General features: G+C 35.8%; 1 protein-coding gene across 4 annotated transcripts; it reads right to left on the reverse strand.

Annotated features, from left to right (window-relative positions):
• PNISR (PNN interacting serine and arginine rich protein) lies at positions 1-27,026 on the reverse strand. 4 transcript variants are annotated; one of them, XM_006052448.4, is made up of 13 exons: positions 26,870-27,026; positions 17,530-17,610; positions 15,282-15,396; positions 13,467-13,655; positions 11,886-12,109; positions 10,245-10,416; positions 8,986-9,176; positions 6,460-6,597; positions 4,983-5,082; positions 4,196-4,249; positions 2,948-3,118; positions 588-1,674; positions 1-340 (listed from the first exon to the last, which is right to left on the reverse strand). In XM_006052448.4, exons 3-13 carry the CDS (start codon positions 15,367-15,369, stop codon positions 310-312), a joined length of 2,445 nt encoding a protein of 814 aa, XP_006052510.1. In that variant the 5' UTR covers positions 15,370-15,396; positions 17,530-17,610; positions 26,870-27,026; the 3' UTR covers positions 1-309. The 4 variants fall into 4 exon arrangements, with proteins under 4 accessions (XP_006052510.1, XP_006052509.1, XP_025150413.1 ...); XM_006052447.4 differs by having other exon boundaries at positions 15,282-15,400; XM_025294628.2 differs by lacking the exons at positions 1-340; positions 588-1,674; positions 2,948-3,118; ... (1 more) ...; positions 4,983-5,082; positions 6,460-6,597 and having other exon boundaries at positions 9,095-9,176; positions 10,245-10,358; positions 15,282-15,400.
• Between the last annotated feature and the right edge of the window lie 274 nt (positions 27,027-27,300).

Raw genomic sequence — 27,300 nt, forward strand, 5'->3', positions numbered from 1 at the left:
TTTAACAAAAATGAACTAAAGAGCTTTATTGACATCACAGTACATTCAAGAATAATTTTAAGAACATTACAGCTGAAAGAGAATGGCATGTTTATAGTCTTATTATGCACTATTTTTTGAAAAAAATGTAATAGAAAGAAATCCTATTAAGTAACTTGGAGCAGCATTTGAAAAAAGTACACCTATTTACAGATTAAAAAAAAAAATTCTGGTTTCACCTACACAGCCACAATATGCCTCTATAATGAGACAAGCCCTTAAAACTCATGGAATTTTTTAAACATCATGGCATTCTTGCCACATCATTCCTCAGCGTTTACGACGGGGAGGGGTTGTTGATCTGAAAAAAAGAAAGGGAAAAGATAAAATTTAAAAATAAAAATGTATTTTATACTAAAGAATCTGCAATTTTCAAATAAATATTATTATATAGGATTTCTAAAATTACTTATGATTATGATCATTTATCAAGTACCAAACTGAGTTTATTAAAGAGAGAGAGAGAAAGGACACTTTCAACTTTGAATAAATTCAGTCAAATTTTTTTTTTTTTTAAATCAGACAAAATACTTTAAAAAGTATACTACCTTGATCGGGACTTAGACTTGTGTTTGCGGCTTGCCTTCTTACCAGACCTTTGAGATTTCTCCATGGATCGCGATCGACTATGTTTAGGCTTCTTAACCTTCTTTTCTTTGCTACTTCCTGGAGATTCAGAACTGCTCCTTCCACTAGAATCAGAGCCTGAATGTTTTTTACTATCTTTGGTAGTGCTTTTCTTACTATCCTGTCTAGAATCATGTCTTATGATTTTAACAGATATAGAACCACTCCTAGAGAACGTTCTTTCACTTTCTCGTTTCCTTTTTAACCTATCATCCTGACTACTGAACTTAAAGTCTTTTTCTTCCCTTTTTTGTTTCTCTTTTCTTTTATCCTGTTCACGTTCCCTTTCTTTGTCTTTCTTTTTCCTATCTTTATCTATACTTCGACTCCTCTCCTTTCTCCTCTCTTGTTCTTTAACCTCACCTTTATGCTTATGACTGCTTCCACTAAGACTTCCACGTTGATCATCAATTTTACGTCTATCTCGACTCCTACTACGACTGGACCTATTGGTTCGCCTATCCCTTGAGCGACTTCTACTTCTACGTCTCTCTCTGGAAGGACTTCGATTTCTTCGTCTTTCTCTTTCAATGCTATTTCTGTTAGATCTCCTCCTATCTCTAATCTTTACTCTAGCCCTATTGCTCTCTATTTTAATTCTGCGAGAGTAACTTCTACTCCTACTACGCCTAGCTTTAATTGTTGGAGATCTACTCCTACTATGTCTCTTTTTTCTTTTAGGAGAAGAAGATCGGGAAGAAGTGCGACTACTACCTGAGCTAGAACTGTATGAAGAGCTAGAGACAGAACTACTAGTACTACTACTTCGGCTATTGCTACTGGAACTACCACTACTAGAACTTCCTGATCTACTCCTTCCTTGTTTCTCTTTTTCTTTATGTTCTCTTTTTGGTTCTAAAACTGACGTAGTTTCATTGGAAGTTCTTTTCTTTTCATTAACCACATCACCATCTGCTTCTCTTGCTTCTAGTAGTGATAAACTATTTTGCTCTTTATGGATAAATTCATTCATCTCTTTTGTAACCCTTTCTGATTGTTGCTTTTCTTCTGAAACAGAAAAAGACAAAAATAGTAAGACGGGCAAACATACAATGAAAAAACTTCCATACTAGCAAATTTCAAGCTATAAGACTATAAAAATAGAGCAGCACTGTTCAACAGAAATAAAATGCAGTAAGCAATTCAGGGTTTTTTAACAGCTACTAAACAGTTTTTTAACAGCTACTAAAAAGAAACAGGTTTGAAATTAATTTTCATATTTTATTAACCCAATATATAAAAAATATCATTTCAACATCCAATGAGTTAAAAAGAAAATCGAAATATTCTGCTCTTTTTTTGTGTATTGTAAAGTCTTTGAAGTCTAGTGTGTATTTTATACCTACAGCACATTTCAGTTTAAGCTGGCTCCATCTGAAATGCTCAGTAGCTACATGCAGTTAGTTACCTGTCTGGACAGTACAACAATGGAGCACCAAAGTGCAGAGGTACAGTAAAGCAGGTAAGAAAATATTTCCCTCTTACACAGTAAAGCAACCTGAAGGTAAATTAGTAATTTATAGGAAGTTTTTTGTTATTAGCTCAATAATTACTTCTGAAATTGTCCAGTAAGATTTTTCAAACAATAAAGTCTATGTAAATATTCTTTCACTATTCCTAGTATCATTATATAAACTAAGAGCTGTACACATGTATAGCATTTTACATAATTAAATTCTACAGTGAAGTTGCTGAGTTGTGTGTGACTCTTTGCGATTCCATGGACTGTAGCTTACCAGGCTCCTCTGTCCATGAAATTTTCCAGACAAGAATACTGGAGTGGGTTGCCGTTTCCTTCTCCAGGGGATCATCCTGACCTGGGGATTGAACCTGGGTCTCCCACATTGCAGGCAGACCCTCTGAGCCACCAGGGAAGCTCAACTAAATTCTAAAAAGTCCTCTACTGTCCTTAAATATGTTAGCTACAAATTACTCTTCAATAGTTTATAATGTATTCCTTTCAAAAGTCTTTTCATTTTAGGAACTTCAATGAGAAATAAAAAGATACCAAATAGTTTAACTTACAGTCAATAGAATTAATGTCTCCCAAAACAAAAAAAATTTAATTTTTATAAACTACATCCTTTGAATAATATAATTAATTTTGACTTTTAAGTTTGATAAAAATTGAAAATGAGTCAAAAACCTTAGTTTCAATTATATCACATAGTATTTATAATTTAGCTTTGATTCTATCCTGTTATTTTTAGGTTCATTAAAAAATAATAAAAAGAAATACAAACTGGACTGTACAAACACTAAGTGAGTCTAAAAGATATACCTTCCATCTGTTTATCATGTAACAGCTGCTGTTCTTTTTCTTTTCTCCAAAAAGCTTCCTGTTTTTGCCGGATTCGATGCCGTAATTCCTCATCATCAGTGTCAGATGATTCAGAACCTCGGTTGCTCCTCTCATCTTCACTGTCTCCTGATCCATAACCACCCAGTCCACCTGTGTGCATAAAGCCCAGTCTATCACATGTAAACATTATTCTATGCACTAAAAACTTTTTAAGGTCCGAGAAGAAAGCTCATTTCTTTTTTCATTGCCTTTTCTTGGAAGAATATGCTTATTCGGGGTGGGGAGGAGTATAAATTACAATGCTTAAGGAGTATACAGAATCCTCAAGAAAACTGATACTTAATATCTTATTCTTTCAAGAATATTTCATATATTGCTCACCATAGGGAATCTTGAAAATGACTGTCTTATTGTCCCTGCTAACCAACAAAACTATTTAAAAGGGCAGTAACAAAGCCTTACTAAAGCATAATCAATTCAAACTACCTTACACAAATTTATGATGATCCTGAAAATATTTCTAAAATTAACTCTTCCATTGTTCAAAGTTCAAAAATCCAAGGGATGCTAAATATTTTTTTTTCCTAACAATATTAGAATACTGTAATTGTCAATGGTACAGAAATGGCAAGGTGCTATATAACTGCTCCCCACCCTGAAGTGATCTAGATAGTAGTCATAACAAAATCATATGGGCATTTGGTTTTACCCATTTCTTCTGATCCTCACAAATATTAATTTGAAATGCAGATTCGGAAAAGGCAAGTTCAAGCTTTTATACACTTGATACTGTATCATGCAAATGGCAAATTATGAACAGCACTACTATCACGCTCTAAGATAAACCCTTTCCTCTATGGTAAAACTTGACTTGCTACAATACAATCTAAATAAAGGTCCTTAAAAGCATTTATGGATAGGTTCTTCCCTAAGGCACGTATTCAGTAATTATGAAAGTGAGCTTAAATGCTATCATGGCTAAATTATGTACTATTACAACTAATAAACTATGAATTAGTCACCACATTTGTAATAATCTCACTGTGAATGCTTTAGTTTTAAAAAAAAAAAAAAAAAAGGCAAACCTTTTAGAGACTGATATAACCCTAAGACCTAAATTTTATACACTGAGTAGGCCCAGTACAGTTTCTAAACAGAACATGTAGAGAGACAAGGTAAGTGTGATTTTCCCTTTAAGGCCCTCTCACAAGTAAGGAGAATACTTACCGAGTCCAGTGAGGGAAGCCAGTGCACTGGACTGTGCCAGCTGTTTTGCAGGAGCTTTGTATCACATCAACAACAGGAACAACATGTTAACACAAATAGCCACGATTTCATAGTCATGAGAGTCTACGGTATTGTTAAATCTACTACTATTGCTGCTTTTTGGGGAGAGAAGAAACATTAAAAACATAACATTCATTTTAAACCAGTAGTATGTCTGGCCTTGAAACTATAACTCTGATGTGAGCTGAAACTGGTTGATAATGAGGGAAAATGTTGACCAATACACTGGTATTTTTATTTTTGAGGTATGGACCATAACTAAAATTTTCTTTCAATATACTTTTTAAGTGTTACTAAAATTATGGGGGGTGGGACATATTACTTGCTTCTGTAAGAATTACAAGTGGTAACTGTGAAAATTCTGAAGGTTCATAATTCAGTAGTCAAACTAAATGCGTTAGAAATCATACACCTAATACCATGGTATCTATATAGTAAAAAGAAAAAAAAAAAAAATCAGGTGAAATTGAACATCAAGAATTTTCCACAGTACATGTTATAGAACAATAGCAAAATTGCTAATTTGTGCTTAGGTAGGCTGCATAAAACAAAAATATATGTATAGTTTTAATATGGTGTCTACAAATCTAATATTTCCCAAAGAGTTAGAACATGCAAGAGGATCCATAATCTGCTAGTAATTCAACAAGGACAACAAAAAAGTCCAGAGTAGCCACCAAAACCAAAGAGCCCCAGAAAAAGAAAACCAAGAACACCCACAATATACCTTTCGTTGCTTTCCGGTGTGCATCTTTGGCTATGTAATAAATTTCTTCATCTGTGACATCTAGTAGAATTTCAGTCAGAAGCATTTTTGTCAGCAACATCTAAGGAAGGATATTTTATACGTTTGTTTTTTATTCCTAATTATTACAGTTACTAACACAGTTTGAAATTTTCAAAAAATTAAAAGGCAAAGCCATTTTATAAAACATTTTTAAAGATCAGATTAGCTATTCTAAGGAACAGAGTATCTTGAAAATTATTGTAAATTATCAGAACTTTAAAAACATTTTAAATCATATGGATTAAAATATATATAAGAATTTATCTGTAAAGCAGAAACACTGAATTCTAATTCTGGAGACAAAACATTTTTTTTTAAGTCCCTATTAATAAAAGTTTCCAGAAGTGTTTTAAGTTGAGAGGACTATCCTTTCACTTAATAATATTATTAGTAAGCACCACAATACTAGTTTCTTATGTCACTTTGGAATTTACATTAACCCTCAGCTCAAAGTAAAATCTAAGGGGAAAAAACAAAGAAAATAAGGAAATGGCAATTACTGCATTTTGTGAAATGAAATCCTGTTTTTCTTTATTACCATCATATAGCATACAATAGACTTGAAATAAGAGCTGCATTCTAGCACTTGTTTGGCTACCAACAGCTGCTTCAAATGTGGACCTCTCTGGGGTCCAGATTACTCATCTACTAAAATAAGAGTATACCGAATCAGCATCATCTAAGGACATTCCAAAGATCACTGACCAACCAACATGAGAAACACAGCATATTATATACCCAATCTCAGAAATGTACAGTACACATTTTAGACATTGAAGGCTGTGAAATCTTTCAATGAAACATCTTTAACTGTGTTAAACCTAGAGCTTCCTAAATTTATTTTTCTATACATTCTTTTAATCTTCTACAGTATACAAAAAACACACTTTAGAAAATAATGTTGTGCTTAGTCACTCAGTCATGTCTGACTCTCTGTGACCCCATCCATGGACTGTAGCCCACCAGGCTCCTCTATCCATGGGGATTTTCCAGGCAAGAATACTGGAGTAAGTTGCTATGCCCTCCCCTCCAGGTGATCTTCTCAACCCAAGGATCGAACCTAGGTCTCCTACATTGCAGGCAGATTCGTTAGCATCTGACCCACCAGGTGGGTCTCATGTAGTATTAATAAAACACTATTTAATCAAGCTGTCGATATTAGAAAATGTGCTTAATAACTGCTTTATAAGCTGTGATTTCATATATTATGAGTTACTTGGATTTTGCAGACACTACTGCCCAGCAAATATACATCTTATAACTGTTTTACAAGTTCTCAAGTTTAAGATAGCCAACCAAAAATTTTTTTAAATTATTAACAAGATAAATCCTATAATATAATGCTGAATGTCATTATATCTCAAATAAAATTTTTTTAAGCCTGTACATGGTAAAGGTAAGAAATTTAACATTCTACCATTTGATACTCTTTCTCTTCTTCAGTCATCTCTGGTTCACTTTGCTCTTCTTGAGGAACTGGAGATGGACTTCTGGTGACTTTTCCACTGCTTGCAGCCTCAACATTTTCAGTGTCTTCATCTTCCTCATCACTATCCTAAAAAAAAGGAACAGCACTTTTTGGGCCACCCAAATTCATGTTTATGTCCTAAAATAATTATCTTAAATATTCTATTTTAAAACCCCAAATTAAAGTCTATGAAACAGATACAGAAAAATGAAATTTCTAAATAACACTTTTGTGCTACAGATCTCATTTGGTAATTTAAAGAGAGGAAATACAAGATTACAAGGTGGCTTGTGAGAATCAATTTCAATTTTTTCCCTTAGTTAAGTTTTCCTAAGATAAATAACTAGAAGCACATCATGCCCAGAGATTGATTTAATTAATATACATTATATTAATGGTCCTGAGATGAGTGGTATGTAGAATTTTGGATAAATGGGCCACAGTCATATACTCAGTATAACTTTTATAGCTGTAAATTTAAGCTTTTTACCTAAAATCATGTGACTTAAAAAAATTAAAAAAAACTAAAGTCAAGTTTCCAGATCTAAACTGATTACTGAAATTTGCTTTTTTTTTTTAGCTACATAATGGACAGATAAGCAAGAAATGAGGCTTACTTCAGATAGAGGAAATACCAGTTTTGTCTCTGTATAGTGTTAGGTTTTCAGTATTCAGATGGCACACCTTAAAAGGTAGATTCTTCTTTAGGCAAAGAAATACTCCACAGTCACTCTTAATAATCCTACTAAGTAAAAGCCAAAGTGATCACCTAAAAAATACTATGGAAAGACTATTCGAACCAAAGGAAGACTACACGTAAAAACAAGTCTAAAGCATCTGGGAGAAAAGGGAGGACAATCTCCAGTTTTGAGATTTTTTTTGGGGGGGACACTTAAAAAAAAAATCAAACTGGGAAATCTACTATTTAATGTAGAGATTAAAAAATTTTTTTTTTCTTTTTAAAGATAAATTTTAAAAGTGGCAGCCTGTTGTTTCTTATCTGCATAACACCCAGAACAAAATCACATCTTTGGTATCGTTGTTTTGTTAAAAAAAAAAAGTAGCTTATGGCACTCATGGAGTTGAAGCAAAGCCAGTACCTGCTTGAAGTGAAGTGAAAGTCGCTCAGTCGTGTCCGACTCTTTGCGACCCCAAGGACTATAACAGTCCATGGAATTCTCTAGGCCAGAACACTGGAGTGGGTAGTCTTTCCCTTCTCTAGGCGATCTTTCCAACCCAGGGATCAAACCCAGGTCTCCCGCATTGCAGGTGGATTTTTTACCAGCTGAGCCAACAGTAACTGGCTGTCCTTGAAACTTACTTCTGAAGGAAAAAAATGGCCTTGGGAGGAAGAATCATTTCCTGAATTGCACACTGGCCACTGCTGTGGCTGTAATACTAGCTAGAAGCATATTGCTGCTAAAAACAAAAAAATTCTCAAGCCATTCATGCCATCTAACTGATAGAGATTTAAAGAGTTAAAACCTTATGTTACTTTCAGTACCTAAAACTTTCAGTATCAAAAACTAAGTTATTATATCCTCGAGTGTAAGTATAGCTGTTTTATAGGCCATCACTGGGGAGTTCACTGTACTACAATAAAGGAACAGAGATTTGTTTGTCAAGATAAAACCCGTTATCTAGCATCTGAGTAATTTCTCTCTGAAATGAAACATTTATATATTTGCTGCCCTCTTTTCTCCTTACTACCCTCAGTAACACATATATAAAAATAAACTCCAATATACTTAACTGAAAGTTAATCTCAAGAATACTACTCCAGCACTTTTTCAAAGACTAAATTAATACCTATTTATTTTGATAAACTTTTTAAAATTGAAATATATGTGATTTACAATGTTTCAGGCATACAGCAAGTTCTTTAGTAGACATTTTTTTTTTCAGATTCTTTTCCATTATAGGTTATTGATACTGAACACAGTTTCTGTGCTACACAATAGGTCTTTGTTTTTTAATTTTATATATAGTAGTGTACATCTGTTAATCCCAAATTCCCAATTTATCCCTCCCTCTATCTTTTCCCTTTGGTAAACATAAGTTTGTTTTCTATGTCTGTGAGTCTATTCTGTTTTATAAGTAAGTTCATTTGTATCTTTTTAAATTCTCCATATGTATTCTTTTATTTCATATATCATTTCCACATACAAATGATATATGGTATTTGTAAATGGTAAACTGGTACAGCCACTGTGGAAACCATCTACAATACCCAATATGTGGAAGCAACCTAAAGGTCCATTGACAGATGAATGGATAAAGATGTGGTGTGTGTGTGTATATACATATATACATACAAAGGAATATTACTCAGCTATAAAAAGGAATGAAATAATGCCATTTACAGTAACATGGATGGACCTAGAGATTATCATACCAAACGAATTAAGTCAGATAGTCAGTTAACTTTTTCACATAGATGTCACAAGGAGTTTCAGATCAAGAATGTCTACTTACAAATTTACTTCTCTGAGGTAAACGAGGGCCATCTCCTCCTTCAGCATCATCTGTGGCCTTCTTTTCTTTTTTGGACAATTGTGAACGTTGTTGCTCCATTCTTTCTTTCTCCAACTTCTTCTGCTTTTCACGTTCCATTTTTTCAAGACCTTCTCGAATCCAAGCTGGAAGAGTCCTGCGTTTTACTGCATCTGTTTCACATGGGACAAAATATTCGTGTCAGTTAGGTAAAAATCATAAATGCATGAGTTCTTTATTCTTAAATTTCTATAATCCTTGTAGGTTAAAAAAAAAACATGTTGGTGCCCTTTAAGTGCTTGTGGAAAATACTATCATTCTCTAGCAAGGCAGTGGTAATAAAAACAATTCACTAAACATTATGCTTTTCTTTAAAATCATCACTTTAAATAGCAAAAGTAAATATGGCTTTAACACTTATAATGTGCCAGGGCACTGGGAGAGTCCATCATCTCACTCCTACAAAAGCCCTACAAGAGCACTTCATCTTTTTTAAGTGATGCAACTGATGCTCAAAGAGATTAAGTGTTGTGTTCCAGTTTATAAAGACAGTAAGTAGTGATGTGGGCTAATTCAGAGCCAACTGTTAAACTATGCGGTTTCCTAAAATATTGAAAGAATTACAAAACCATAAGCCTTCACTTTAAGAATTCATTTGAGTATTATTCCTTAAGTTAAAAAAGTTAGAATCTTTCTATTAATAAAATGTCTACTTTGTGATTAAAAAAACAAAGACTTAAATGTCCATTAAGTGCTGGATTTGGATTTCCAGATATATATGTAACTTCCTGATGGCATAAAATAGTTCTATTATGTTATTTAAAAATTTTTTTTTTTTGCCAAAATACTGTGGAAAGTGAATGAAATAAATCAAAGAAATCAATCTGACAGCAGTATATCCAATGAACTGAGAGTGGAAAGAGTCCATAAAGGGAGAATGGTTTTAGAAGGGGGAACTGATCATATATTGGCAAAATGTATCTATCAACATCAAAGAAATATCAACATGTTATGGTTATGATAAATTTTATAACAAAAGATTTAAAGAAAATTATTGAAAACTAAGTATTTTAGTTAGGATCTTTTTTATAATTTTAAGATTTATGACTATAAAATGATAGGACTTTAAAGTATCAATTCCTAACATATAAGAGTATTAGAACAATTTAAGAAAACAAAGCATCCTTTTTACATCATCAAGAAATCATGCCAATTGTGGTTCCCTAAACTTAAATAGCTACCAATTTGTGGCGGCTCCTGCTTCACAGGAAGTGCAATAGGTGAACGCTGCCGATCCCTGAATGACGATGGTCTTTCTCTTCGATTCTGGGGAGGCGCCGGAGGTCCTGGAGGTCCTGGTTGCCAATAAGGAGGATGAAATCCACCTTGCGGTGGACCAAAAGCAGCCCCATGCTGAAAGAGTATTGCAGTTTATTTTTCTTCACATTAATACAATATACTCTCTGGGACACACGCGTGTTATGAACTGGGACAGTAGAAATCCATGTGTGCAGCAAATCCAAGATTTCCATGGTTCTAATATCCACCGATATTTCTGTAGCCCTAAGAACCTAGGCTTACTTTTCTTAAGAAAGATAAAGACTTTCTGCCTATGTAAATCAAAGAGCCATATAAAATCCAGCTTTTAATATACTACATTCAAGAAGTATAGAAAAGGATATAAATTAATATGAGCTTTTTCATTCTGAATCCATTTATCAACTACTACTTCCACTACCAAGAAATCAAATAAATGTCACTTTTTCTGTAACTAGAAAATTACAGGAAAAAAAATTTATATCAATTACAACTTACTAATTATGAACTTGTTATTTCTATAATTTTGCAAGAAATAACTATTTTAATCAAAGATAAAAGCTACTGAATCATTCTATTAATTTTTTTATTGTTGCAATTTTGCCATTTTCAGAGGCTTTTCTCAGCCAGATGCCAACAGAGCTTTTTATCTTGTTAGCATGGGGATCTATGAGCAAATGTTGTGTGAGGAGAAGCTCCCCATGACTACATTTTTTCAAAACAAACAAAAGCTGTCATATCTGTATATCAAATATTCTTATACAAAAGGTATCTAAGTATGTATGAATAAGGGAGTACTGTCTCAAGGTTAATATTGTTCACGTTTATGCCCATTATCCATATAATTCGTGAAACAACATATGGGTTTTTTCCCAAAATTTTAAATGATAGCTTAAAGATAACAAATGGCAATCAATTATTTCACAATAACACCTAGCACTGTAATTTAGGGTAGACTCTGGCAAAGTGATTAGAGAAAATAAAACCCCACATGACACTATTCCCCATAGAGTTCTATGTCCCTAGGAATGAATCAGATGCTACAAAGGAAGTATGTACAATTCCATTAACATGTCATGTTAGAATGGGAAAAAAAAAATGACAACACTAGAAAAAGTCTTACTCTACACAGCAGAAGGAATTGCATTTAGGAAGATGATCTATGTTCTTCATGTATTTTATTCATGTCTTAACCATAATCTACTTTTGATAAATAATATATTCAACTACTGTGCATTTTCTAAACTTTATTTAATATTTAAAGGTACCATCTTGAAATTATAAATTAGAAAACAAAACATCATATAGCTATTGCACTTACACATTTCTCATTTTATCCAATTTTTTCCCTAACAGTCCTTTATACCATTTTCCTAAGCAAATCAAAAACCAGAAAACAAAAACCTAATGATTTTAATACTCAAAAACTAGTAACTTTTTTGACACATACGTGCTTATCTGTGACTGAAAAGTGAAACGCATATCTTAGATACTCTTGATGAGACACTTCCAAAGAATGGATTACGTGCACATCTACAATATTAAAGCAACAAAATATCTTTCACCTGATAGTCAAACTGGTTCACTGGCCCCACTGCAAAATTATCGGGTGGTCCACCAAAGTTGTGATTGTTCTGGTTAAATATATGCCTGTTGTCAGGGGCAAATTCCCCACTGTCCTGACTGTTGCTGTCTTCGGAAGGAGGAACAATGTCCATTGGGCCTGGTGTTGGTGGCATCCATGGCTGATCTGGAGGGGGGTGTGGGGGCTGCTGATGCATTCCCCATTCTATTTAGGATTCAGGCATAAAAACATTCAACAGGGAGTTATAACAAAATCAACACAAATTTTTAAGATCTCAAGAAAGCTAGATTTTTCAGTAAAGAAACAGATTAAAAAATCTATGACTTCTTGGTCAAATTCCTTTTGTATATCTTAAAAATAAGCAATGAATCTAATAAATAATTCAAACGCGCTAACTACTACTCTAATTTATATTCTAAACAAATGGAAACCAAATACCCCAAATTACTTTTAATGAACATAACAAAATCCAAAGCAAATTTTTGTTCAATTTTTCTATTTGTGTTCGGTAACAATACCATAAAAATAATACCTTCAGATTTTTATATAAGTTCTTTCTTCCATGAACACATTTATCCTCACAACATCCCTGTGAGGTAGGGAGAAATCAGGTACTATTTTCGCCAATTTCAGGAGGGGAAACTGAGGCACATAGAGGTTTTTAAATCACTTGCCTGGGACACAAAGCCAGCACAGTAAAGTTGGGGAATGAGAATGCCAAGATCAATCTTCGATGAACTTAGGAACCAAAACATTTTCAAATGTGGGAAAATTTGGCACACACTCAAGAAAACTAGAAATGAACTCTCTCTCAATATTAAAGATTAGAATATTCATTATTATTTTTAAAGTGATATCAGAGGATTACTTCTTGAGTTTTCCATTCTCACACTGAGAAACAATAAGTATTAGTAAGAAAATGGAGCTATGACTTCACTGTTAGCATACTCAAATGTAAGATTTGTCTATAAATAATTTAAAGTGACTGTTAAAAATAACACAAGTCAGAACTGAACTAGCATCAAGGAACTTAGATCACACTATAAAGTAAAAAAAGCAAACAAACAAAAAAAAATATACAGATAAAAACTTATGGAAGATCTTTACTATCTGAAAAAAAAGAGAAAAATGAGCAGATGGTAGGGGCAGAGTATATTTGACAGACTAATCTGTCACAAAATGACACAATTTTTCTTTAATTAGAGATTAGACATGTTTTGCTCTGCCAGTGCTGCTGCTGAAAGGCCAGAGGTTGCAACAGAGAGACATAGAATGCTCTCTTCCCTAGATGCCAAGTGAGGTTTCCAGTGTTCCCAGCCCCTGTCAGCCTAGGAATGAAGAACCAAGAAAAGAATCAAACTGAGTGCCACAATGCTAGGAGAATGAGTACAGAATAATTTTAACCATAAAATTTCAAGGTCAAATCTAACTGAAACTGCCTAGTCTTCAAGAAGCATTCATTTCAAGAAGTCATAAAACTAAGCAAATTAAACAATTTAATTTTAATCCTCATTTTATTTTAAAATTGAGTCCTAAAATTTGGAAAACATAAACAACAAACCTGGTTGCCACATTCTGTTAAAGTTTGAATCCCCTTGGAAATTCCCATGATTATTTGGACCAGACTCCATTGTAGACATATCCTGTCCATTTGGCATCATTCCTGGTGGTTGTTCTACCATGCTTTGCTGTCCTGAAGCTTCTCTTTGGGCAATCCAAGCTTGAGCCAATGCAGCCCAGTCAATCTGGCCTAACAAAATTTAACATAGCAGAATTTGACATTCAGAATGTAGGAGCTAAAAGAATGTGCTTCTATGCAAAACAAGCATTTCAGTTAATCCTTACTAGAGATTTTAAATATTATAGAATGTTATAGTGGAAAAAATGCTTAAAAATAATGCATATGCAGGTTACAAAATAAATGACTTAAGACATTCAGAAAAGGACTTTACAAAATAACCAATTTCTAGTATTACTCATAAGAAAATGTATTCCCTGTACCTTAGTTCATTGAATTTTTAAAAACTCTTACTCTTTTTAAAAAATCACTATAAGAACAAATGATTAAACTCACTCTTTCTCAGACAGGTCCCATTTAGGTCTACACTGGATCCTATATACCTCAGGTGAGTATAGCTAGCTACTTCTGTTTAGCATCTTTAACTCCTTTCTCTAGTCAAAATATATCTCAACAACTTCTTACTCATTTTTATTCAAAATTCATTGTTTCCTCTATCTCCATCAAAAATCTATAGCTTTTACTCATGTGATTAAAGTGACTGGAACTGTACATACACGTGGTACTACCCATGTCCATTTCCTGGTTTTCGTGTTATAACATAAACATGTAAAATGTAACCACTCAAGATAAAGACTACTTGAGATTCCCTGTAATCCCTTTGCAACTTCCTATAAATTTATAATTATTTCATAATAAAAGGTTTAAAAATCATAAAAAAAACTATAGTTAACATTTTAAGATCTAACAGTATTAATAAAGTAAACAATGTAGACTAAGACACAGGTTTTTACATCTCAGTTTAGCTAAGATTAAATATTCTCATACATTTTGACAAAGGTAAAGTTAAACTTGGTAATGTATATCTAAAACTTTAAATGCACAACTGTGAGCTATCAAACCTATTTCTTAGCTTTTTTTCCTAAGAAAATAATTGGACAAGTAATAATGGTATGTGTACAAAATTAGGGGAATGTCTTCAAAAAGTCAAGTCAGACAATCAATCATCTAAAAGTGGATTTATTACAGTACAGTCCTGTAACAGAATGATATGTAGCTATTAAAAAAAAAGAAATAGGAAAGCATTAACTCAGTAAACACAGGGCAGTAGACGGGGTCATACCAATTAAGCAAAATTGGCTATGAATTAACCACTGTTAGAACTCAGTAGTAGCAGCAGTAGAACTCAGTAATAAATGGGGGATCCCTATACCCTTTTATGCATTTATGTAAGCTTGAGACACTCCATATTAAAGAGAGGTTTTAAAATTATATAGTATACCATCAGTTGATTATGATCTACATAGAATCTTAAGACTCAGAATTAACAGCAGAAATATGATTAACTTAAGCAACACATTTAAGAAAGACTTTCTTCAGAAAACAAGAACTAAATCAGTTTTAGAAATATAAAATCTATACAAAACTTTCTACCCTTTGAAGCAATATTCCAAAGGGAAATCCACTCCTTGCTATATATCCTAGGTAAGATTATTCAAGAGAAAAAATTAAAATTCAACCATAAAATGATCCAATAAACCAATCTCAATTCTACCTCCCTTAATCCTTGTGCCTATCTTCCACCCATTTCTATATACTTCCCTACTCCACTTCCCAAAATTCAATTTGTTTCCTTACTTGGATCCTGCTGGTGCTGGAATGACTGCATCCATTGTTGTTGGTTCAAAGGCCACTGCTGCCAAGGTTGTCCTCCTTGATCCCACATCCTGACTTTTAAAATATATCTGTTTTTCTGTCTTCAAAAAAATAGTTTAAAAAAGAGAGAATGAGTGTTAATGTTAAAAAAGCTCACACATCAGAAATTAATATATGATTTTATTTATGTCATCAGAGCTCTAAAATTCTGCTCAAAAGGTTGCCAGAAGCAAACGGAATTTTTTGGTTAGCAAGCAAGAATAGAAAATTTCATGTTAATGCTGGTGTCAAGAGTTTGGAGGAAAGCATAGCTCTAATCAACTTCTCAAAGGGGGAAAAATCTAATTTTCTAATTTTTTCTAATTCTAATTTAATGTAAAATTTCATATAAACCTGTGGAATGTAATTATTTTGAAGATTATAAGAAAAAAATTTTCTATTTAGCCTCCCATAATCCAAGACTTACTGAAGAGGGTAATCAAATAGCTCTAGTTAATGAAAGAAAATCATGGGCGCAGAAGGTAGAATAGATTTAGAAAACTGTCATATTGTCAAACCTAATAAAAACAGCTAATTCACACAATCTTAGAAGAAAAGTTTATGGGAAATCAAAAATTCAAAGGTTACCAAAATATCACCCCTACAAATTATTAAATGTTTTAGGAGACACAATATTATGTCCCTATAATTACTATTTTCACCAAAAATGTTTACCTGAATCCAACTGAGCTTTTGGCTCTCACTTGCAGTGCGAAAGTGAAAGTCACTCAGTTGTGTCTGACTCTTTGTGACCCCATGGCCTATGCAGTCCATGGAATTCTTCAGGCCAGAATACTGGAGTGGGTAGCCTTTCCCTTCTCCAGGGGATCTTTCCAACCCAGGAATCGAACCCAGGTCTCCCACATTGCAGGCGGATTCTTTACCAGATGAGCCACAAGGGAAGCCCAAAATATTGGAGTGGGTAGCCTTTCCCTCCTCCAGGGGATCTTCCCAACCCTGGAATGTGGAAGACCTGGGTTCAATTCCTGGGTTGGGAAGATCCCCTGAAGAAGGAAAAGGCTACCCACTCCAGTATTCTGGCCTAGAGATTCCATGGACTGTATAGTCCATTGGGGTTGCAAAGAGTTGGACACAACTGAGCGACTTTCACTTTCCAGTGTGAAGGAATTACAATGGGACAAAGGTATTGGCCAAACAGTATCAAAAGAAACAATCAGACAAATCTACAAGGTGAGAGAGATAGCCCACAATACAAGGTTTCTTTTTTTTTTTTTTTGGCCACATCACGCAGCTTGCGGGATCTCAGTTCCCTGACCAGGGACTGAACCAATGTAGCCTAGAATCCTAACCACTAGGTCACCTGGAACCCCCCAAGACCAGGTTTCTTAATATATAATTAAGATGGAAAAGACAAATGTTAATAACTATTAAATCTAGGTGATGGGTATGGGGACAGTTTAGTCAACTATAAACTAGCTTGAAAACTTTCACAGCAAAAAGTTTTAAACGCCTACAAGTCATTTTTATACTTTCTCCAACTCAGATATACAACCCTGTTCAAGAATCAATGACACACATAGTAGGCAGGTGTTTCTTCATTTTTGTACCCCAGGGCTTTGGCATATAGCAGGCATTAAATAAATGTTTACAAAATGCATCCTTTCAGACCCTTTCCTCTATTCTAAGAACAAAACTATTTCTTAGTATTGCAGGATCACAAAAAGTATGAAAGCCAGATATTATGGAAGCAATAGACACCAACTTAAATACAACAATGGGCTATTACAATCCAGGCTTTTAGAACTTGCAACTAGTCTTTGCTGCATTCTCAGAATGTTAAATACTTCTATTAGTGGCAGATCCTGACCTCTCAGTTGAACACTGAATTAGGGAAGATGCATTCCTTTGTTATACCTTATTTACTTATGAGTCAAGTGCACTTACTTGTCTTCTAATTGTATTACATGTTCTATTATAATGGTGTTATTAGAATAAGGCAAAACAGGCACGAAATAGTACTGCACTTGAGGCCAATAACTGGACCGGTATCAATTCCAAGCTTCTTTTTCTGATCTTTCTTCCAATCTCCTCTTTTCCAACTATACCTTTAAAGTTCTTTAAAAGCTAATGACTCATTAGCACTCTTGAAAACTTTAAATAACTTTAGCTAAAAGGAAACAAATAAATAGAGGAACAGCCAGAAGAAACACCAACTGCTATTTTGACTAACCTCAGAGGTTCACCTTCTGTTTAAAATTTAGGATGATTCAGAACTACAGCTTGGAAGCATAGCAGCAAGATTACTTATGCCCTGGAAAAAAAAAAAAAAGTGAATGTTTGCACTTAAATAATAAACAACTATTAGAATTAATAAAAATTCTAGAGATGCAACACAAAAGTGTGATCATCTCCAAATTAATGTGAAACTTTTTCTTCCATTAATTTTATGAGAAAAGATTTACCATTGTAAATTTAAAGGAAACCAGTACATCAAAAATGAGAAAGCAAAGCTTTTAAAACATTTTTCTTTCAAAATTTCTTTATTTACTTGAACAACTCACTAACAATATAAAACATGTCAAGCAATTTAGGAACTGTCATTCGTTGTTGTTCAGTCACTAAGTCGTGTCTGGCTCTTTTCCATCCCATAGGCTGCAGCAGGCTAGGCTTCCCTGTGCTTCACTATTTTCCACACTTTGCTCAAATTCACATACATTGAGTCAGTGATACTATCCAATTATCTCATTCTCTGTCGCCCCCTTCTCCTCTTTGCCCTCAATCTTTCCCAGCATCAGAGTCTTTTCCAACCAGTTGGCTCTTTCCATCAGGTGGCCAAAGGATTGGAGCTTCAGCCTCAGCATCAGCCCTTCCAATGACTATTCAGGGTTGATTTCCTTTAGGATTGACTGGTTTGATCTCCTTGCTGTCCAAGGGACTCTTAAGAGTCTTCTCCAGTGCCACAACTCGAAAGCATCAATTCTTTGGCACTCAGCCTTCTTTATGCCCCAACTCTCACATCCATACATTACTACTGGAAAAACCACAGCTTTGACTATATGGCCCTTTGTCCGCAAAGTGCTTTTTAAAACACTAAGTTTGCCATAGCTTTCCTTCCAAGGAGCAAGCATCTTTCAATTGCTTGGCTACAGTCATTGTCTGCAGTGATTCTGGAGCCCAAGAAAACAAAATCTGTCACTGTTTCAAATTTTTCCCCATCTATTTTCCATGAAGTGATGGGACTGGAGGCCATGCTCTTCGTTTTCTGAATGTTGAATTTTAAGCCAGCTTTTTCCCTCTACTATTTCACTTTCATCAAGAGGCTCTTTAGTTCCTCTTCACTTTCTGCCATAAGGTGGTTTCATCTGCATATCTGAGGTTGTTGATATTTCTCCTGGCAATCCTGATTCCAGCTTGTGCTTCACCCAGCCCAGCATTTCACATGATGCATTTTGCATACAAGTTAAACAAGCAGGATGCCAAGATACAGCCTTGACGTACTCCTTTCCCAATTTGGAACGAGTCTGTTGTTCCTTGTCCAGTTCTAACTGTTGCTTCTTGACTTGCCTCCAGGTTTCTCAGGAGACAGGTCAGGTGGTCTGGTATTCCTATCTCTTGAAGAATTTTCCAGTTTGTTGTGATCCACACAGTCGAAGGCTTTAGTGTAGTCAATGAAGCAGAAGTAGGTATTTTTCTGGAATTCTCTTGCTTTTTCTACAATCCAATGGATGTTGGCAATTTGATCTCTGTTTCCTCTGCCTCTTCTAAATTCACCTTGTACATCTGGAAGTTCTGTTCACATATTGCTGAAGCCTAGCTTGAAGGATTACGAGCAGAACCTTGCTAGCATGTGAAATGAGTGCAGCTGTATGGCAGTTTGAACATTTTGGCATTGTCATCCTTTGGGATTGGAATGAAAGCTGCAACTGTCATATATGCCAAGAAAAAAAAGGAACATTTTAAAAGACCTCGTCTATCTGATATGAACTTAATGATACAAATAAGGTAATAAATTCAGTCTTCCATGGAATTCTAAGTTTAAAAATTACATCAGCAAGGTGAGAACAATTTGTCCTTCAAATAGTTTCATCTTCTTCCCATTATAGTAATACCTTTTTAAAGCTGATAGACCTTCCAAAGGTTCCAGACATCTTCTTGCTGTCCTAAAGCCTATGACCCTGCAGTCACTAAACAACAAATGAATAAATAAGTCTATAGGTTCTTCTTTCCCTGTGTTTACTTTTATTGTTTACCCTGTTAATGATAAGGAAATTGTTGACTTAACATACATGAGAACCAAAAGGCTGGTGTTTAAGCACAGCTTGCTATGTTTTACAAAGCTCTAACAGCACATCAGAGTTAATGCATAGATTTTTCTGTGGTAGGTTGTAAACTCATACATTGCAAGGACTATAATAAGCTCTATATAGTGCCTGCTGTGGAGAAGGCATTGGCACCCCACTTCAGTACTCTTGCCTGGAAAATCCCACGGATGGAGGAGCCTGGTGGGCTGCAGTCCATGGGGTTGCTAAGAGTCGGACACGACTAAGCGACTTCACTTTCACTTCTCACTTCCATGCACTGGAGAAGGAAATGGCAACCCACTCCAGTGTTCTTGCCTGGAGAATCCCAGGGACGGGGGAGCCTGGTGGGCTACCGTCTATGGGGTCGCACAGAGTCAGACACGACTGAAGCGACTTAGTAGCAGCAGCAGCAGCAGTGTCTGCTGGGGTTGCAAATAGATGTGCAAATAATAAAATCACTTTAACATATCAGTGATGTATGTTGACTATCATCATTGCCAATACACACATTTACTTTTCTGGAAACCACTCTAAAAACAGTTTCTTTTACTTACGCATGTTTAATGGTTGTCACGGCCAATTTTTTCAATTCCGCTTTTTAAGTTTTCTGATTATCACTTGTCACCTAGACTTCAGAACACAAGCTGATGATGCCTATCTATACCACTCATGAGCTGTGTGAATATGGGGAAATTAACTATTCTTTAATCCTTGGTTTTCTCAACTCTAAAATGGTAGACATAATAAATGTCTACCTCATAGGGTTATTGTGAAGATTAAGTGGGAAATATATAAAAACTGGGCACAAAAAGCTTCAATTAGTAGTAGTTAATATCACCACCAAGACTTTATCACAATGTTTTTGATAGCACTCAAGTTTACAACTGGGGACAGGGAGGGGTGATCAAGCCAATTCATTTCTACTCAATTCCATTTTCTTACCTTAAAGCAATCTATGAGTTATCCAGATTTCATTTTATCTTTGGTGGTGGGGGGGGGGTACTTTTTGCTCCCATTTCTCACAATATCATAAGCTGAAGCTTTTATTAAAACAAAACAAAAGCAAAATTTTTCAAGTTTTCCTATAAACAGATTTTATGTGCATATTTTCAAAAATGATTTGTACCATTTCTGTTTGTTAAAACCAATCATTTCTATTTTTACTATACTTTCCAAAGCTTTGTTCCCTCCCAAGTTTTTGTAAAAGCTATTATTCAAATACAGTGTTTGATACACTTAGGCTGAGAAAAATATGGAAACAATGTGAAATTGTGACAAAAGCAGTATAAAAACATCTACTTCTGCTTCACTGACTACGCTAAAGCCTTTGATTGTATGGATCACAACAAACTGTGGAAAAATTCTTGAAGAGATGGGAATACCAGACCACCTTACCTGCCTCCTGAGAATTCTGTATACAGATCAAGAAACAAGTTAGAATCAGACAAGGAACAACGGACTGGTTCCAAATTGGGAAAGGAGTACATCAAGGCTGTATCTTGTCACCCTGTTTATTTAACTTATGTGCAGAGTACATCATGCAAAATCCCAGGCTGGATGAAGCACAAGCTGGACTCAAGATTGTGGGGAGAAATGTCAATAAACTCAGATATGCAGATGATACCACCATTATGGCAGAAAGTGAAGAGGAACTAAAGAGCCTCCTGATGAAATTGAAATAGGAGAGAAAAAAAGCTGGCTTAAAACTCAACATTCAAAAAACGAAGATCATGGCCTCTGGTCCAATCACTTCATGGAAAATACATGAGGAAAAAATGGAAACAGTGAGAGACCTTATTTTCTTCTGTTCCAAAATCACTGGAGATGGTGAGTGTTGCCATGAAATTGAAAGACACTTGCTCCTTGGAAGGAAAGCTATGACAAACCTAGGCAGCATATTAAAAGCAGAGACATTACTTTGCCAGCAAAGGTCCGTATAGCCAAAGCTATGGTTTTTCCAGTAGTCATGCACAGACGTGAGAGTTAGACTATATATAACGAAAGCTGAGTGCTGAAGAATTGATGCTTCTGAACTGTGGTGTTTTTGGAGAAGACTCTTGAGGGTCCCTTGGACTGCAAGGAGATCAAACCAGTCAATCCTAAAGGAAATCAATCCTGAATAGTCATTGGAATGACTGATGCTAAAGCTCCAATACTTTGGCCACCTGATGTGAAGAGCTGACTCATTAGAAAAGACCTTGATGCTGGGAAAGATCGAAGGCAGGAGAAGGGGATGACAGAAGACGAGATGGTTGGAAAGCATCACCAACTCAATGGACATGAGTTTGAGCAAGCTCCAAGAGATGGTGAAGGACAGGAAAGCCTAGCATGCTTCAGTCCATGGGGTCACAAAGAGTCGGACATGACTGAGTGACTGAACAACAACAATAATAAAATGCTTCAGTTAAACCTGCAGTTGAGAAACTTTACTTGGCTACAGAAAATGAATGTTGAACAAGAATGCTGGTAGAACACCAAAGTTTCAGTCTTTTTGGAAGGCAAGTTAACAGTAGAGTATTTTATCACAATTTTAAATGCTCATCCCTTTGAGCCAGCAATCCCACTTCAGGGACTTGGAACCATGGATGAGTACACTCACCATCTAACTCAAAAACCTGTAGCGTGTCTGTAACAGTGAACATCTGCTTTCAGTAACACTCAAAAGGCAATAGGTGAGTTAAGAGTGGTAACCATACAGTGGACTGCTATTTAGCCATTAAAATGAATAAGGCAGATTTTTATATGCTGACATGCATTGATGTACAAATTGTATTATGAACTGTATAGGGGAAAAAATTATGATACAGGATCAATGATGATGCCACTCAAAGTTTTTTTGTTGTTTTTTTTTAAGAATGCAATTTAGTATAGAAAATTCCTAAATTACCAAAAAGTTCTTAAAACTGGTAAGCTCTGGAGAGGGAAAACAGATATCAGTTAATTTTTTAATTTTCTTTCTGTATTCTTTGAATTATTTAATTATGAGGGTGCATCTTAAAAAACAAAGCTACTACAGATTTTTTAAGATACAAAGAACCAAGAAGCTGAGCATCAAAATTTTTATGAGTTTTACCTTGACTCAAGAATCTTGAGGGCATAGGAAATATCTTATAATTATTTTGAATTCTCCAAAGTGCTTTGCCCATATTTAGTGGTAAAATATTTTACTCAGTCACTGATATTTATTATCAAGTAAATATATTAATATTCATTGATGAGGATGACATTCTAGTACTACATCTCTGACTTTGTAACATCAAAAATCAATTTCTATCTATTCATTCTTCGCTTAGCTTTAATTTTAAAGATCCATAAGCTCAATTTCTCAAGTTTAGAGAAATGTGATCCTTGATGAGCTGGGCTGCAAGACTTTCCCTTCACAGGATTAAATTAACTGCTATTTCCTTGGAAACAACTGGGATTTGGAAAGACCAGAAAGATCAACAACCATGGTTTGCATCAGATCATGCACATTATCACACACAGCTACAAAAATCTAGTTTATGGATATGCCCAGTGTTATGGACTGAATTGTGTTCTGCTAGAAGATATGTTATTCCTTGGAAGGAAAGTTATGACCAACCTAGACAGCATATTCAAAAGCAGAGACAGTACTTTGCCAACAAAGGTCTAGTCAAGGCTATGGTTTTTCCAGTAGTCATGTATGGATATGAGAGTTGGACTAAAAGAAAGCTGAGCGCCAAAGAATTGATGCTTTGGAACTGTGGTGTTGGAGAAGACTCTTGAGAGTCCCTTAGACTGCAAGAAGATCCAGCCAGTCCATCCTAAAGGAGATCAGTCCTGGGTGTTCATTGGAAGGACTGATGCTGAAGCTGAAACTCCAATACTTTGGCCACCTCATGAGAAGAGTTGACTCATTGGAAAGGACCCTGATGCTGGGAGGGATTGGGGGCAGGAGGAGAAGGGTACGACAGAGGATGAGATGGCTGGATGGCATCACTGACTCGATGGACATGAGTCTGGGTAAACTCCAGGAGTTGGTGATGGACAGGGAGGCCTGGCATGCTGTGATTCATGGGGTCGCAAAGAGTCAGACACAACTGAGCGACTGAACTGAACTGAGAAGATACGTTGAAGTCCTACCCCCACTTCCATTCACTGTGAACATGGCCTTATTTGGAAATAGGGTCTTGGCAAACATATTAAAATGATGTCATACTGGATTAAAGTCGGTCCTAAGCCAGTATGACTGGCGTCTTAAGAAAAAAGAGAGACAGACATTGGGAAAATGTCATGTGACCACAGCAGCAGAGACTGGAGTAAACTGTCTACAGCCAAGGAAAGCCAAAGACTGCTGGGAACCAACAGAAACTTGGAAGAGGCAAGAAAACATCCTCCCCTAGAGCAGAGAGAAAGAGAAGAAAGAAAAGGAGGAGACTGGTAGGGAGGACTCTTGAACACACATGCATGACCCTGTCAAAACCTTTAATTTCAGTCAAACACTTGTAGGCTGGAGAACTGTAAAAGAACAAATTTCTGTTGCTTTAAAGTCAGTCTGCGGAAATTTGGTACAGTATCTCTATGAAACTAACGCAAGCAGAAATGACCATAAATTATTTATTTCTTAGATGACTCTATACTAGAACAATCATTGCTATGAGGTTCTTAAAATTACTCGTTTAAATGACAATCATTAATATTTGCAAAAGTCATCTTATAGACTGTATTACAGATGAATGAGAATCAAATTGTAGTGTTTGTTTTAAAGCCCTTAATGCACCAATTGGAAAATCAAAGAAATATAGAAATATACCCATCCTTTGGTGCGTATAATGAAGTTTCTCATATCAAACACAAACCACAAAATGCAACAACCTTCTTATCCCCTGCCATTTCAGTCTTACACTCATGGTAACTGACCTCAAAGTCAAAAAGAATATATTTAGATCAAGTCAGATTATTTAGAAATGGCACTAACAAAGTTAACCTTGTAATCATTTGAAATGTCGTAACTTTTTTTGCTACTTGATGTAAAATGCATTTTAGTATATACTGAAATACTTCCGTAGCTTGCAACTCAAGAGAGGTAATCAAAAAATACTGGAGAATTGAATCCTTTGATTACAGACAACAAAAACAAGTGATAATTGAAAAATAAATTTGGAAGAAAAAAATTGTAGAAAATCTAAAGGAAACAACCCCCAGTAGCAACAAAAACACTTGCCTTTGTTCTAATACTGTTCTCCAATTAAGGAAAGTAATCAGGGATTGGTAAAGCAATAGCTGATTCTTAGAACTGGGGCAAGAAATATACAAAATGAGCCTGGAGCATCTTGCAGTGCCAGGAAGTAAGATGATGCTCAAAAAGGGATGGGGAAGATGGGAGGATGTCAAAGGTGCAGAGTAGACAACTCAAAGAGCTACCCATGTCCAAAGGTGGAATAATTTGGGCAATAAAATAAAGTAGTACTGGATTACAACACAACTATGACATAAAAATTTATGAATCCTGACATAAATAAATGATTAAAATAAATTGGAGGGGAAGAGACAAATCTTCTATGCAGAGGCATTCCAAATAAATTATGTAGATCATAAAGGAGGGAGAACTTAACTCTCTTCTCCCTAAGTATGGACTGTGCAAAGGACTCCCAAAGAGTACAGTATGGAAAGGAGAAAGTGGACAGGGGAGAGTATACTCCAGAGCAATTTGACAAACACTACCTCAAGCAGATGATCAAGGTCAATATCAACATGGTAAGTCATGTTCATAGTATGTAGCCTAGATGCAATGTGATGAAAAAGGCACTGAACCTCTGTGATCTTCCTCCTCAAAAAACCCTAATACCAGTCTTATCATGAGAAAAACAACAAATTCCAATAGCAGGTCACCCTACAAAATATCTGGCCAGTACCCCTAGAAATTGTCAAGATCACTGTGTTACTTTGCTAGGGTTGCCATAACAAAGTACCAAAGACTGGATAACTCAAACAACAGAAATTTATTTTCTCATTGTTCTGGAGGCTAAGTTTTTCTCTTTTTTTCCAAAAGAGCAGTACACAGAGGGAAGTTTCATTATAACATGTAGGGCCCATGTTAATGACCTCATTTTACTTCTTTAAAGATCCTATCTCCAAATATAGTCATATTTTGAGGCACTGAAGTTAGGACATCACTGTATGAATTTTCAGCCTGTAAAAGCCATAGAAAACAAAGCAGGCCTAAAAAACTGTCACAACCAAAGAAGACTAAGGACATATAACCATTAAATTTATATGATATTCTAAATAGAATCCTGGGCTGGAAAAAGGATATTAGTTTTAAACTTAGGCAATGTGAATAAACTAGGGACTTTATGTAATAATGTACCAATATTGGTCCATTCAATGTAACAAACGTACCATACTAAAGTTAATAGGAGGAACTGTGTGTGCGGGGTTGGGGAGAGGGAGTAGTTTATATGGTAACTGTACTACCTGCTCAATTTTTCTGTAAATCAAAAACTGTTCTAAAGTCTCAAGAACACCTTAAAAGAACAGATTTACACTACCCACAGCCCACAACAGCTTGCAAAACAGTTTTTGTTGCCTTTGCCTTGCTGCACCCCAACCAGAAACTCCAAGTTTATGTTGCTATTCTATGAATTAACCACCAACAATCAGAATCTGTCGAGGACCCGCTAGGTTCAGACGACAATAGTCTCCTCTACAGGATAATGAAACTGAAATGTTGGATGCTACCTTTCTTTCCCGAAGTTTAAGACATAGTCTCTGACTTTAAAAATACAAGGATAATACAAACTATAAGGAACCTGCTGCTGCTGCTGCTAAGTCGCTTCAGTCGTGTCCGACTATGTGCCCTAACTGTTCTTAAAAGAACACAGTTGCCCTTGGCTGCGCCTGCGTAGTCTCAGCTACGAGACACAGAAGGTCCAGGGCCTAGCCCCCGCCTCCTCCGCTCTGCACCCCCTCCCCATAAGAGGGTTCCCACTGCGCACGCGCAGTGCTTAACGGCCGGTCGGGAGCCCAACAATCACTCCCTTCTCATCGGAGAGGGAAGTCTCGTAGTTAGAAGGGGAGCTCGTGAGCACTCTCTTTCAATAAGAACATTTCCTTTTCACCGGGAGCATCGCCGTGATTCATCAAGTCCAGGCGGACGCCACCGCTTTAAGGGAGAAGAGGTTCCAGCGGTCGCGCCAAGCAGCGTACGCAGGCTACGTGTTTAAGTTATGCTACCTTCGCCACAGAAACCAAGAAAGCTGTAATGGCCTGGCAAGTCCCCACGCCTAATCGTTCAGCACCACTTACCCACTCTGTTTCCGGAACACCGCTGTCGCCACCGTTCCTGTAATACCTCTCCAACCCTTTCGATGCTTCTACTTCTCCACGAACAAGACAAGATGGCGCCCGATCAGTCTCACCCGGAAGTGAATAATAATAACATCCGTTAGTCACCTGAAGCCATACTGTCCCCCATCCAGGTCTTTGAGCACATGACTGTACCAGGTTAACATGTTGCGACGCCATTTTTGTTATGGGCAAAACCACCTCGACTTTGTAAAGAACACAATGCAAATATCTGGACGTTCTTGTACTTTACCGTTTGAAGTATCCAGCGCTATGCCTGACCCATTTTTATCTTCACAGTGAACAGAAAACCAAGACTTTAAGTATTCTGTACAGAGTGCGCTCAAAATTTTTACTTTAGCAGCGTGATCCTATTTCAAGGGGATGTGTGT

The sequence above is a fragment of the Bubalus bubalis genome, chromosome 10, assembly GCF_019923935.1.
Source record: "Bubalus bubalis isolate 160015118507 breed Murrah chromosome 10, NDDB_SH_1, whole genome shotgun sequence".
In the NCBI taxonomy this organism is placed as follows: Eukaryota; Metazoa; Chordata; class Mammalia; order Artiodactyla; family Bovidae; genus Bubalus; species Bubalus bubalis.